General features: G+C 54.5%; 1 protein-coding gene across 2 annotated transcripts in view; it reads right to left on the bottom strand.

The window, feature by feature from the left end:
- Positions 1-661: 661 nt before the first annotated feature.
- LOC144950159 (E3 ubiquitin-protein ligase SIAH1A-like) overlaps positions 662-14084 on the bottom strand; it is a 28413-nt gene continuing 14990 nt past the window's right edge. Inside the window, exons 3-6 of one of the 2 annotated variants that reach the window (XM_078880226.1) lie at positions 12788-12967; positions 11961-12076; positions 11274-11586; positions 662-10180 (exon numbers count right to left, since the gene is read on the bottom strand). In XM_078880226.1, the coding sequence (XP_078736352.1) occupies positions 11331-11586; positions 11961-12076; positions 12788-12967 (552 nt within the window). In that variant the 3' untranslated portion in view covers positions 662-10180; positions 11274-11330. The remainder of the gene's footprint in view (positions 10181-11273; positions 11587-11960; positions 12077-12787; positions 12968-14084) is intronic. The other variant, XM_078880227.1, reaches the window with a different exon arrangement.

Here is a 14084-nt window from a genome sequence, read left to right as displayed (position 1 = left end):
CCAGCCCCTCCCCGCCCTCCCCACCCAGCCCCTCCCTCCCCACCCAGCCCCTCCCCACCCTCCCCACCCAACCCCTCCCACCCTCCCCCTCCCTCCCCACCCAGCCCTTCCCCAGCCCCACCCCCCCCACCCAACCCCTCCCCACCCTCCCCACCCAGCCCCTCCCTCCCTCCCCACCCTCCCCACCCACCCAGCCCCTCCCCACCCTCCCCTCCCCACCCAGCCCCATCCTCCCCACCCAGCCCCTCCCCACCCTCCCCACCCAGCCCCTCCCTCCCCTCCCAACCCCTCCCTGCACGACGGACACAACAATCCCCTGTGAGCTGGTGTAACCAGGAGGTTCCTACCAGCAACGACGACTGGCTTAGAGCTCAGCATCTCTAACGTCACCGATGTGGCCACTGGGGGGGGGGCCGGCTGGTGTTGGTCTAAATCGTGGTCACGAATCTCGCGCCTTTCACGTGTCGCACGGACAGCCCCGTCTGTGTAGGACGAGAATAAACTCCACACGACCCTCGACACAAACCCCCCCCACCCCCCCCACAACCTCCGTTTAGCAAGGCCGGCTACGTGTGGTGCGAAAGAAGTTCACGCTCACACACAGAGACGTACAACGCACCCGTCGCGAGAAATAATAACTCCGCAAGGCGCCGTATAATAATTCCAAATTTATAAATACGAAGGACGTTCTACAGTATAGTGACTTTTCAATTGCTATAGAATATAACAATATGTTTAAATGTAACGTACATATATACTTTATATATATACACACACGCTTCGGTATAAAAGTGTTACACTTCACGTCGGAGGCAAATGCATCTTAAGCGGCGAGCTTCCACACATTTGAGGTTACGCGTTCACACGGCGCTACGCAAAAACTCCCAATTCGCCGACAAACGTAACCCGCGTCAGGGCAAAACCAACCCTTTCCCTTCCGCCACCCTCCTGCCCGAACAGAACCGACCCGACCACTCGCATTTCGTCGATGATACCGTGGCGTCAAAAGCGAAGTGTGTATAAAAAAAAAAGGGGGCGAACGGTTTGGGCAATGACCCTTCCTCGTGGCACGCTGTCCTGCGGGCCGTCTGGAACGCTCTTCCCTCCGCTCTTCGGAAGCCACTTGTGAGCTATGCACTTTGCAACGATCTCGATCGAAAATTAATTTCTTTAGAACCTCTTTGTGTGTGTGTGTGCGTTTAGTTTGGTGTCCTTCGCCCAACCCCCCCGCGCGCACCATCCGATTAGCGCGGTTGGCTACGGACGGTGCTAAAGTTCCAACATAGTACGAATTCCCTCGACGTCTGCCAAAGCGCGTCGCTCCCTTGACAAATAGCTGCCTAGCTCAATGGCCTTTTTTTCTTTTGACTCGCGATATAAACTTCTGATTCTGATAACATTCGACGTTTCGGACAACGGCCGTTCTTCACAGCACACGCAGTAGTGAGAGAGAGAGCGAGAGAGATAGACCAGAGAGAGAGATGGCGTGAACAAAAGTTGCAGTCCAGTTATTATTCGTTCTTCCCCCCCCCCCGACACTCAAGACTGCTATGGCGACGGGGAAGGAAAAAAAAGACCAAGACATGGATCACAGGTGACGTTCCGTGCAATGGCTCACGCAGAGCGCAGAGAGACAGAGTGAATAATGGATGAAGTCTGCGACGATTTATCACTGCAATCTCTATTTCTGGCATCAGTCTACTTAATGCGCTACGTAGAATGACGTTTGGCCAAAGGTCGCCTATTATATTGCTTTGCTGTTAAGGTCGAAGTGTTATCGACTTGTTTCTGTTACGCGTGCACCACTGCCAACGCAGCAGCAGCAGCATTTCCGAATCATGTTTTATTCCCTCACAATAGTTAGATGCATGAATCAATTGCTCGAGAGATGAGCAATTAAAATAAACTTTTGCTTGCCAAAAAACACAGGAGGGGGCTCCAAGGCAATGCCCCTTAGAACCGCACGGGGGCGCTGCAGTAGTCGTAAACAAAATGGCCGACGTGGTCGTGTAGCTCAAGCAGAAAGGTGTGATCACATTTATCGTGGAAACCGGCGTTCAGGCCACAAGGATCGACGGCAGATGGCGTGCAGCGTACAATGTCAACTGCACGAGTAAAAAGCAGTAGATTGTATTCTATGTAAAACAAAAACAAACGCGTGGTGCATTTAAATAACGTTTCAAACGCGTTTTGAGATCGTGTGATGGGCCAAATGGTGACCCAACTGCTTAAGAAGCGGCCCACAAACGACAACATTTGTCCGTCGCAGCAAGCGCCTTTGCCGCACCCAAAATCGAGTACTGGACGGGGGAAGATACCTGACCTGCCAACGCCGTTTTTTTAAAACAAAACTTGGCACGTCTGGTCGCTCCTGGTCGCACGCAAGGAAGCTTCTCGCGGCGAGAGGAAACGACAGGAGCTACGGCGTGTTAACGCGTCGACCTCCGCGGAGGGAATTGAAGGTCCTTGTTTGGACCCCGGGGTAAGGAAAGGGTTGCCACCCCTGGGTATAGTGCGACGGGTGGCAACTAAATCAGTTTACACGGGGCTCATGTCGGGGACGCAGGTTAGGCGGATTCGATAAGACAAAACGAGCGATGCAGGTGGCGTCAATGAGTGGGGAAACCCAAGGACGGGCCGTGCAACGGACGTCGTTTTGTGACGTGCCAAACCACCGCTATGGTAGCTCAAAATTAAAATGTTAAATTGACGACTACCATCACTATCGTGACAATACGACGATTGCCATGTTGTTTGGGTCTTTTGGTAGTCACGTAGATAGAACAATCAAAAACAGGACCCTGCGGGGTGGGCTGGTAGGAACGAATAACCAAAGAATATAAACATAATGTATTATTACACTTGTTAAGCCAGGAAAGCCCCACTGAGTCAAAAGGTTTTTGTAGGGTCCTGCCAAGTGTTTGCAGTAGGGGTCGATGTTGATACACGGACGGACGGACGATATAATCTATTGGTGGTCTGGTCCACTTCGTTCCTACCAGTATAATAAAAATATCACGTTTCGATCGCAACACAAGCAATCGTTCACCTGATGACGATCGTGTTGCGATCGAAACGTCGTGATATTTGTAATATTATTTTTTAGTCACTTTATTTTCATTTTCATTATTTTATTGTTCTATCTACGTGACTTTACCGAAAGACCCAAAGAATATGGATTCCTGCAGTCACGAAAGCTTTAAGTCAAGACGATTACCATGACAACATGATGATAATACCACGCTCGCCACACGTCTCCTGGGAGAACTGTTGTCAGCAAATGCTTGTTTGATACTTTGAGACGTTTCCACCGAGGGTTTGCGGCACCACGGTGGCTAGGAGATGTTAACTACCTCGCCTGGTACGCATTTCGTGGGTTCGATCCAGACCCTGACGCCTGCTGCTGTACATTTGGAGTTTGCATGTCTCTCTCCACGTGCTCCCGTAGATTTTTTTTCCAGGTCCTCCAGTTTTTCCCCTCCACATTTATTAATTGTCATGTTTGGAATATTTGGCTGCTTTAAATGTCCACATACGTCACTTTGTTGAGCTATTATTTGTGGTCAGGTCGCTTAAAAAAAACAAAGAGCTATATAGTTCAGTGGGCCTTACCTGGTAAAACGAAAATGTTAACTTTTACTAAAGTTAGTTAGGTCATATAAGACACGTTATTTAGTAAGATTTGATTACCTTATCTAGTGTATGGTGAAAGTAAAGCAGTTGCGCTGTTAAATCATACAATTGGAAGATCGTTTTTTTTCCACAGGAAATACATCAGCCATTATCTATCCACTGCTGGATGAAGCCCTCCCCGATGTTGTCACCGCTCCCCAGCCCGTACCGCAGTGCCACAGTCCACATCACTCCCGCACGGGCTGCCCCCAATGCTCCTGCCTCCGGGGCCGGACGTCATCCCCACACACGTTTCCTCTCCTCTGACCGCCGCTCGGTCATCGGTCTCTTCCGTCGGACATCGTCCCTCTCTCTGGCTACTAGCCCAGGCTTGACCTTGCGCCGCCGCCCCCGCCGACACATTATCCATCGATGCTCCGAGTAGTCTCAAAATCGTGCACTCGCCGCGCACATCTGGCCCGTGGCACGGGCAGGAGGCGTCAAGCAGTGCCCTTTTGTCCCCAACGGGTCAAAGCCTCCTCCGAGTTCCAGCCTGCCTGCGCCTACCCGCCGGAACAGAACCGGGAGGCGATCTTAACCCATTTTTATTTGCCGAGCGCTCCAACCTCCTCGCGACCTGCTCATTTCCTAATTTCGCCGGGGGAGTGCCCTGGCCAGTTGAAGCCAGGGACTTCAACTGGCCCTGGCCTCATCCTCGGGTGGCATCCTGCAAGCCTCGGCGCGTGTTGTCAGCAGCGTGCCGGACTTTCTCACGGAGCCACCATCCCACGACGACCAACGTAAAACCCGGGGAGGGTCGATTGCAGTCTCGTGCTCGGACCGCCACCTCAAGCCTCTTGGCGGGGCGTCACTCGCGAGGCAGCCACACGGGTAAGTTGCGCACAACTTGGGTCGCGTAGACGCCCTACGCTCCGTCAAGATGCGGAAAGTCCTCGCTGCACTGCACGGTGTTCAGACAACACGGTTTTTCCACTCGGGGCCACTTTTCGCAATAACGCTGACCGCGCGCTCCGTTATAACGCGGTTTCTGACCGGACGGCGAACTGCTTTCTTGAGCTGCACGGCTACGCGGAGCGGTGCACTACGCGGAATGTTATGGTAACGCGGCGGCGAAGAGCTGCCCTCCATCTCACCGCACGGGATGCGTAGCAGTAGGAGCACATCGGATCTCGCAAACGTTACTACATCATTTATGGGGAAATCGTTTCGGCTGCACGCGTTCTTCACGTCGCGCGGCACTTTTTGGGACCGCATCTACCGCGTTAAACGAGGACTCTCTGTACTTCCCATCACCGCCTCTTATGCCTCCTCACCCCCCCCCACCACCCTCGTCAGATCCCACAGCCTGCACATACCGGCTGGATCTGAACCTCGGGGAAAGCCAATGGCAAGCTTGGTGCCCCTTTAGAAAAAACGGCTGGACGCGCCAATTTATTTCGAATAAAAAAAAAACCGACGGCTTTGGCTGTTGGACGACTGCAGTCAGCGTCCAAGCACCACACGAGGCCGTCCACTGTCGATCCGGACTCTTTTAAAATCGCCAAGCCTGTGAGTTCACGACAGAGCTCACCCGCTGGGCACCGACGACGCCGCCTCCGTTAAGCCAGTCCACTCCTCCCCCCCACCACCAACTCCTTCAACCATCACCAACAGTCAGCCCAGTGCGATGGCCAAGCTGCTTCCTGGCTCGTTTGCAAGAAACCTAAAAAAAAATTGCCACCACCGTCGTCGGAATCGTTACCAGCCTGCGATGGCGCAGAGATGTTAACTACCTCGCCTGGTATGCAGGAGTTCGGAGCTTCAATCCCAACCCCAAACACCTGTATAATTAGGAGTTTGCATGGATTTTTCTCCGGGTCCTCCGTTTTTTTACCGTAGGACACTCCCCGTGACTCGACACAGTTATATGGGCTTCACCACCTTAGTGAAATTGGAGTTGTTGCTCTGCATCTGCATCAGCCGCAAGACAGGAGAAGAAAACTCTCTTGAAGATGACACCTATCCCCAAATCCTGAGATCTCACCCAGGTTTAAACCGGTGCTGCGATGGTGAGATGTTAACTACATCGCCTGGTATACAGTAGGTCGTGGGTTCGATTCCAACTCCGATGCCTGCTGTATATTTGTAATTTGTGTCTCTCTCTCCTCGTGGTTGCGAGGATTTTTCTCCGGGTCCTCCGGTTTTTTCCCCCCACCACATTTAGAATGGACATCACGCGCTGAAGAGTATTTGACCACCATAAATGTCCACACGATAAGATAAGCCTCGTCGTCGAGCCATCTCGTCACGTGTGACATCCTCCTCCGCCAACGACTTGTTTCCCACAATCTGCGTGCGTTACAAAACTGCTTTATTGCACGTACGTATGTAAAACTTCTTTCGCACCTTACGTAAGCCAACCGTGCTATTATATTTTTTAGTTTTTACGGCTGTGTCTACTTGTAATATATAAAATCAACCATAACACCTCGTTGATCTCGCCAAGGTGCTATAGACCGTCATCATCGACACGCGAACTCCGGTCATCCACGCAGCAGCAGCGGCTTTTGGCTCGTCATCGCACAAAGGCGGCGGTCGCCGCATCACGCGCGCGTTCGGATGCGCTTCTGCGGCCGTCTGGAACGCTCTTCCTTCTGATATTAGAAAGCCACTGGGAGCAATGCACTTTTTAAAATCATCGACTGGCAAAACTAATTTCTTTAGAATTGCTTTTTGTCTTTAGTTTGTTGTCCTTCCCCCGTACCTCCGATTAGCATGGTTGGCTACGTACGGTGCGAAAGAAGTTCAACATAAATACCAACGCGCCACGTTGGCAAGATGTTAACTACTTCGCGTGGTATACAGGAGGTCGCGGATTCGATCCCGACCCCAGCATCATCACGGTGGCAAGATGTTAACTACTTCGCCTGGTGTACAGGAGGTCGCGGATTCGATCCCGACCCCGACGCCTGCTGCAAATTTGGAGTTTGCATTTCTCCCTTCTCTCATCAGCATCATCACGGTGGCTACGAGATGTTAACTACCTCACCTGGTGTACAGGAGGTCATGGGTTCGATTCTCCCTGTGGTCGCGTGGATTTTCCTCTGGGTCCTCCGGTTTTTCCCTCCGCATTGAAGAATCAGCATTAAGCGTTTGGGAGTAGTTGGCTACTGGTTATACATCTCCACGTGATGATAAGCCCACTTCGTTGAGCTCTCATTTGTGGTGGCCAGGACGCTTCTGGAGAAAAAGCTACATAGCTCAATGGGGCCTTATCTGGTAAAAAAACAGTGTTTTAAATAGTTACTAAGTCGGGTAAAACAGCCTGTCGAGGAATCGCCCAAACTTCCCAAAATTAGTTTTTTTAAAACCATCCTTGATGCTTGTTATGATGGATGGCGACGATTAATATTTCGACGATAAAGGAGCAGCCGAAGATGCGTGGGTGAATCTTTATCCTCCTCCGTGGCTACGGTGGTTGGTGGTGGTGGTTGGCGGTTGGTGGTGGTTGGCAGTGGTGGTGGTTGGCCGCGGTGGTGGTTGTGGTTGGTGGTTGGCAGCGATGGTGGTGAAATGGCGTGCGTCGGTAAGCTCGGAGATGTTCCGATCGTTGTTGCCGGGGAAGCGTGCGCCAGCGCGTTTGGTCTCGTCATCCTCGTTGCGCGCTTGCTAATTAACTGCAAGAGGGGTTTTTTTTTGTTGGGTTGCATCGCGTACATATAACCGTGTCGTTAAACCCGCCACCACCCGACACGGCCGATTAGCAAGGTTCGTCACGTAAACCGAACGTGCCAAATCGTTGCTAGTTCAGCACACCGGTTGTTTGTTTGAGAGCCAAAACCCACCGCATTTACAATTCGAGTACAGCGACGTGTCGTGAGTAATTACGACAACCATCATCATCAGGCGGACAGCCGCAAAGCAAAGGTCGCAACCGGGTACCCGATACCCGTACGCTACCCGATACCCGGCTACCCGTACCCGGCCGGGTACAGGTACGGGTACCCGTTTGCGACCCTGGTGCGGCCGGGTACGGGTAGGCCGTGAGTCACTGGTGAGTCACCGTTTGTCACTCATTTCCCAACGTCTTGTCTCTTCTCACAATTCAAGTTCCTAGAATCAACCCACCCGCGCCTGCAACATGGCTTCATCCCAGAGGTGGCAATCAGGTACCCGATACCCGTACCCTACCCGTACCCTGCCGGGTACGGGTAGGGTATGGATAAGGAATCAAAACCCGTTTGCGATCTCTGCCGCAGAGTTGTGGAGAAATCCTCCTCCTGCTTCGGTCTTAAATAGCCGGGGAGAGATAAATGTGGCATCATCAATGAGGTGTGAGGACCAGAACGAGGTTAATACAGGTAGGAACAACAGTTCCACACTGCCCACCAGGGATTATTTGTCTGTCTGTCTGTCGGTCATGCTTAGCCACGCCCTCGATTTGTATTTCATAAAGCGCTTCGGGCGGGCTCAGCACCATGTGACGCGCCGCCCCACGCAGCTTGCGCCGCGTGACACGGACCGCACGAATGCGCTGTCCAACCAAGTTCCTACCTGCCCACTCCGAAGGAACGTGTTGCATCATATAAATTACAACGGATACCCATTTCCGGCTGGGTTACTCACAGCTGAGTCAACATACGCAACGTGCAAGCGTGACGCGCACACGCGCGCGCGCGACGGACACACATTACGCGAGCACACACCCGCGCCGTCTTCTGGGTGGTAAAATAACAAAATAGTTAGAATCGGTGGCGTACAAGCAACCCACAATCAAACGAGTCCCATGGGAGGGCCCACCGTCATCCAGCAGCGGATTGGCAAAGTTGACGGTGTGTAAGTGCGTGTGCTCGCAATGGGGACCCGGCATTTGTATATCTGATAGAATAATAAATGCAGGACCCCCCCCCAACCCAATTAAATATTTCAGTCGCCCGTGGGTCGACGCCATGTCACTGGATTGTATTTTTTTTGTCTTGACAGCAAAAGCCCCCTTAACGAGCACCCCCCCCCCGCCGCCCCGCTCGTTAGCGCAACTCATCGCCAAACTTGACGGGCCTTCACGCAGAGCGCAGTGCATAATACAGGTTCAGTTTTTTGGGTGAGATCGCATAAATACATGTGTCGTTCAACCCGCCACCACCCGACACAGCCAATGAGCAAGGTTTGTCACGTAAACAGAACCTGCCAAGTACAGCACAACGCCTAATGCAGCTAGTTGTATTACTGACGAAACGTCGTGGTAAATGTTGTGGCTTGGCTCTCCAACACACAAGCGGCGTGCTGTACTGGTGACGAATTGGCACGTTCTGTTTACATGACAAACCTTTACTAATTGGCCGTGGCGGGTGGTGAAGGGTTTAACACATTTATATATTTACGCGATCCAACCCAAAAAAACCTGTTATGGATGACATTGGTCGCGAAAGTCTACTCCGTGTTAAAGAGCGCAGGCCGTTAATCTACCCACCGTTCCTCCCTGTCAACAACGACGGGCTGCTGTAGGTGCAGCGAATATGAATGAATGCATCGATTAACCGTGTTTCTTGTAACATTACGTGCTTCTGTCGTATCTTTACGCGTTAATATCCATCGTTTAAATATTATGAAGTGCGTTTTATCTCGATGCTATCGTAACGAAACGAGCCTTTCACGTGCGTTCCCTATGCTCGCTCAACGACCAAAGTCACTTCACGACCGGTTTCGCGGGGGTCATCTCCTGTGTTTGTATTTTTTTGTTTTACTTTCATCCTCTCACGCCAAATCACAAATAAGCACGCCGACCGTTCCCTGGCGTCCGTTGCCTTCGTGCGTCCGTAAAAGTAACGAAAACAAAATGACAATTAAAAGGATAAAACGTTACGGAAGAAGGAGGGGGGGAAGGGCATGGCGACGGGAAAAAAAAGCTTAATCTTAAAAAGGAGATACAAGCGTGCGCACACACACAAGACACAGATCTCCCCGGGATAGCCTCAACGGACTGTAGGGTAGGGGGGGGGCAGGCAAAGTGTCGTTAGCGAGCGGCACTTATGAAGTCCGGCAAGCGTGCATGCACGCGCGTGCACCATCGTCCATTCCCATCGTCCTCCAGTGTGTGCTGCTGTTACTGGCCAGCCTTGGGGCGGGTGGGCGAGCACCTCCGGCCGAGAGCGTGTCCCTCCCAGCGCGTCGCCGAGTTGCGCCGTCCGCAAGTTGCCCGCAAGCTCGTTTCGCTCGCTCGCGACAGATTCGAGTTCAAGTTGGCGGCGTCCGAATTTTTTTTTGATAATTCATCGCCGCCACGCGGTTTACCGCCGAGAGGATCTTTAAATTGACGAAGCAGCCGTCGCCGCCGCCGCAGCCGCAGACGACGAATCGATTCGACGTTTTTATTCCCTCGCTCCATCGCAGGACGGCGTTCCTTGTGGCCGTCCTCATCAAAAACAATCTCCAGCAGTCGGCGTAGCGTCCGATTCGACTTCAAATCGTTTTTTATTTTTCCCTTCATATTCCTTTCAAGTTGGCTGCGCGGTTTGACAGCGAGCGCGCGCGGAGCAGCAGGAGGGCGGGCGTTACAAGTTTCTCTCACCTGTGGAACGGATACAATAATATAACAAAGCATCCATATTCACATAGGATTTCATTCATGCACATTGTGAAAGGGAGCATATATATTTTTTTTTAGTTTTTTGAAACTAAACTTTTTATTTTACCAGGTCAGGCCCCACTGAGCTACGTAGCTCTTTTTGAGAAGCGATCGTGGCCGTCCACAAATGATAGCTCAACAAAGTGGCGGCTTGGCATCATCATCATCATCATCGTGTGGAAATGTATAGCAGCAGCCAAAGACTCTAAAACACGTGACGTCGATTCTAAAATGCGATGGGAATAACCGGAGGACCCCGGAGAAAAATATCCACGCGACCACGGGGAGAGCGAGAGACACGCAAACTCCAAATATACAGCAGCAGGCGTCAGGGTCGGGATCGAACCCACGATCTCCTGTACACCAGGCGAGATAGTTAACATGTCCTAGCCACCGTAATGATGATGAGAGAAAAAGAGACAAACTCCAAATATACAGCAGCAGGCGTAAGGGTCTGGATCGAACCTACGACCTCCTGTACACCAGGTGAGGTAGTTAACATCTCCTAGTCACCGTGATGATGAAAGAGAGACACGCAAAAACCCAAATATACAACAGGCAGGCGTCAGGGTCTGGATCGAACCCATGAGCTCCTGTACACCAGGCGAGGTAGTTAACATCGCCTAGGCACTGTGATGATGAGAGAGAGCCACGCAAACTCCAAATATACAGCAGCAGGTGTCAGGGTCGGGATACGATCCCACGACCTCCTGTACACCAGGCGAGGTAGTTAACATCTCCTAACCATCCGAGTACTGAGAAGAAGGCAATCCCGAAGAACTCGGAGACTTTGTTGGAGTACAACGACGAGCAGCTCCCGTAACCACTACGGAGCGAACCCATCGAGTGCCCAGCAGGGTCAGCAATCGCGCCGCAATCTTGCGCCCAAAATCTATTCCACCGTCCTCAAGTCCACCACAATCGTCCTCCACCTCTCTCGCACCTGCACCGCAGCCGCCACGACCATCTCCCACCTCCTCCACCACTCTCAATGTCTCCCCCACACCCCCCATCTCAACCCTTCCCCACTCCTCACCTTAACCACCTCCACCGCCGCCGCCACTCCCCTCCTCCTCCCCCACCACCCCCAACGTCAGCACATGGAGATGGTGACGTTGATGCCGAGGTTGCCGCCGTCGGCGAAGAGGTGCGCCACGGCTGCGTCGAAGACGAGGCAGTCGCTGTTGAGGATGGCGGAGGAGACGCCCTCGTGGATGGAGCGCGGCACCGCCTCCCAGCTCAGCCGCCGCCGGTTGCCGTTGAGCTCCAGGCGGTAGGCGAAGCCCTCGGCCTGCTTGCGCGAGCCCACGAGGAGCACCGCGGCGAAGAACTGCTGGTGGCCCTCGTACCTGGGAGGAGTGGGGGGGGGGGGAGAAGGGAGAGGTGAGGAGGGGGAAGTGAGGAGGGGCAAGACGTCGTCGTCGTCATCGTCATGATGGTCATCGTCATCGTCGTCATCGTCGTTATCATCGTCATGATGGTCATCGTCGTCATGATGGTCATCGTCGTCATGATGGTGATGGTCATCGTCGTCGTCGTCATCATCGTCATGATGGTCATTGTCGTCATCATAGTCGTCATGATGGTCATCGTCATTCTTGTCACGATGGTCATCGTCGTCATCGTCGTCATCGTCATCATCGTCATGATGATCATCATCGTCGTCACGACGATAATCTTCGTCATCATGCTCGCCATCGCAGTCCAACAGAGGACTCGTCACCTCTCCTGCTTCTCCAGGACCAGCAGGAAGTGGTGTCCGAAGCACGACTGCATCATCACCCAGTCCACCGCGCCGGGCAGGTCGATGTCCGTCGCCAGGAAAACGATGTCTTCCCCCTGAACAGCACAGGGGGGGGGGGGAAGAGAAAGAAAATAAAATAAATAGAAAACGACGCGCACACTCGCGGCAATCCGCAACGACGCTTCGACGTGCGCGTGACATCCTTGGAAGGCGCCTTGCGTCCACGCACGTGCGTGGCGTGTGCGTGGCGTGTGCGTGGCGTGTGCGTGGCGTGTGCGTGGCGTGTGCGTGGCGTGTGCGTGGCGTGTGCGTGTTCCTACTGGGGAGACAAAGGCGGCCGGGCGTGGCGCTGGCCACCCGCCCGCTCGTGTGCGCCGTGCCGGTCGTCACAGCAACTTGCCCCAACAGCTATACAGGGGAGATCTTGGTCTTTGTGCTCATACACACACAAAGACAAAGACCCCCCGTGTAGCATTAACAGACTGTAGGGGCAAGTGCTGTTCGCGAGCACCTATGAAGGCCGGCACGGCACACGAGGGGGTGGGTGGCCAGCACCACGCCCGGCCTCCTTTGTCTCCCCAGTGGCGATGTTTTAACGCACCGCACCCAGGTACTCATGCGAGGCCCGGGACCGGTTCAGATAATCGTCACTGGGTGTTTGCCGTGAGCGGGAATCGAACCCGGGTCGCCAGGTTCGTAGCGCGGCGTAGCGTGGCGTAGCGTGGCGTAGCGCTACCACTACCGCTCCCCAACACACACACACGCACGCACGCACGCACGCACACAGAGGGCGGTGTTGTGCCCACCTGCAGCGTGGTGATGGACTTGTGCGAGGTGGCCAGGTGGGGCATGACGCTCTCCAGGGGGCCCTGCCACTTGCAGGAGGCGCCGGGGCAGGGGCACGGGTAGGGGCGGAACTCGCACTGCTCCTCGTGCTCCGGCTTCTCCGAGTGGTGCAGCGCCAGCGCGCAGCCTGACGGGGCGTACTGGGGGAAGGGAGGGGGCGGGCGGAGGTGGGGTGGGGGACACGCGCGGTGGTGAGACGTGGGGAGTTGGGGAGGGGGGACACGGTGGGAGATGTGGGGAGACAGTGGGGGGGGGGCGGACACAACGAGAGGCGAGGAGACGGGGGAGAGAGGCGAGGGGGAGACACGGCGAGCCAATGGGCGGGGTGGGGGGGTTGAAGAGCCGCGGGCGACGCTCTGCACACGCTGCAAAGCAGACGGCACGAGCTTCAGGCCAAACACGGACGGCAGCGATAACCGGGGCGGCCCGCCGGATTCGTGCCGCGGTCGGTCCAAAACAAGCGTCGAACACTCTCCCCTCCCCCTCCCCCCATCCTCTAACGTCACCACCGCTCGCTCGCCCGGGGAGGGGGGGGGAAGGAGGTCCCTCCCGGGGGTGGAGAGAGAAAAAAAACCTCTCCACAGCGTAGCGACGCTCGGCTGCCGCTCGTAGCCGGGCAACGCAGCCACCACCACCGCCACCGTCGTCCTGGCGAGCGGCCAATCAGGGCGGCGCGCGCGGCCGTCGTCCCGGGGTGGGGGGTGGCGGTTCCTCCGCGGGGGAGAGCGCGAGCGAGCGGAACGGCGGTCGGGGGGAAGTTCGCCGGGGTCAAATCGTCGCGGTGTTTACCGACACTGGGGGAAATCCGGCGAGCCACGAAGCTCTTTGTCGCACGTGCCCAGCGGACGTCCGTGAAAACTGGCCGGGGGGGTTGGTGGGGGGGAGGGGGCGATCGTTCTACTCGGCAAGACCATCCCCACCCCAATTGGATCAACCAACCGAGTTACCACTTTGTGCGACGAGTCAAGAGTGGATGTCCTGCGGAGGTATTCACCGCCACACCCCACCCCCCAACGCGCCATAGGAACGTGGAAGTTCCACCACTGCTCTCGGTGCTCAATTGAGTAGGCGCGATGGAAGACGTGCGACTCCATCCGTTCCGTCCGCACAGGGTCGAGTGTTGCCTCCCGCCACCCCCCCCCCCCTCACACGTTAATAAGCTGCTCATTAGTTCGCAAAAGCAAAACCATCTTACTATATAGAGGACCCACAGAGCTTTGAGAAAACTGATGGAAGCATGGGAGCCAGCTCACCACG

This window comes from Lampetra fluviatilis, chromosome 56 (genome assembly GCF_964198595.1).
Source record: "Lampetra fluviatilis chromosome 56, kcLamFluv1.1, whole genome shotgun sequence".
Classification (NCBI taxonomy): Eukaryota; Metazoa; Chordata; class Hyperoartia; order Petromyzontiformes; family Petromyzontidae; genus Lampetra; species Lampetra fluviatilis.
Note: the sequence above shows the minus strand (reverse complement) of the source record. Positions and strands in the feature narration are given on the sequence as shown.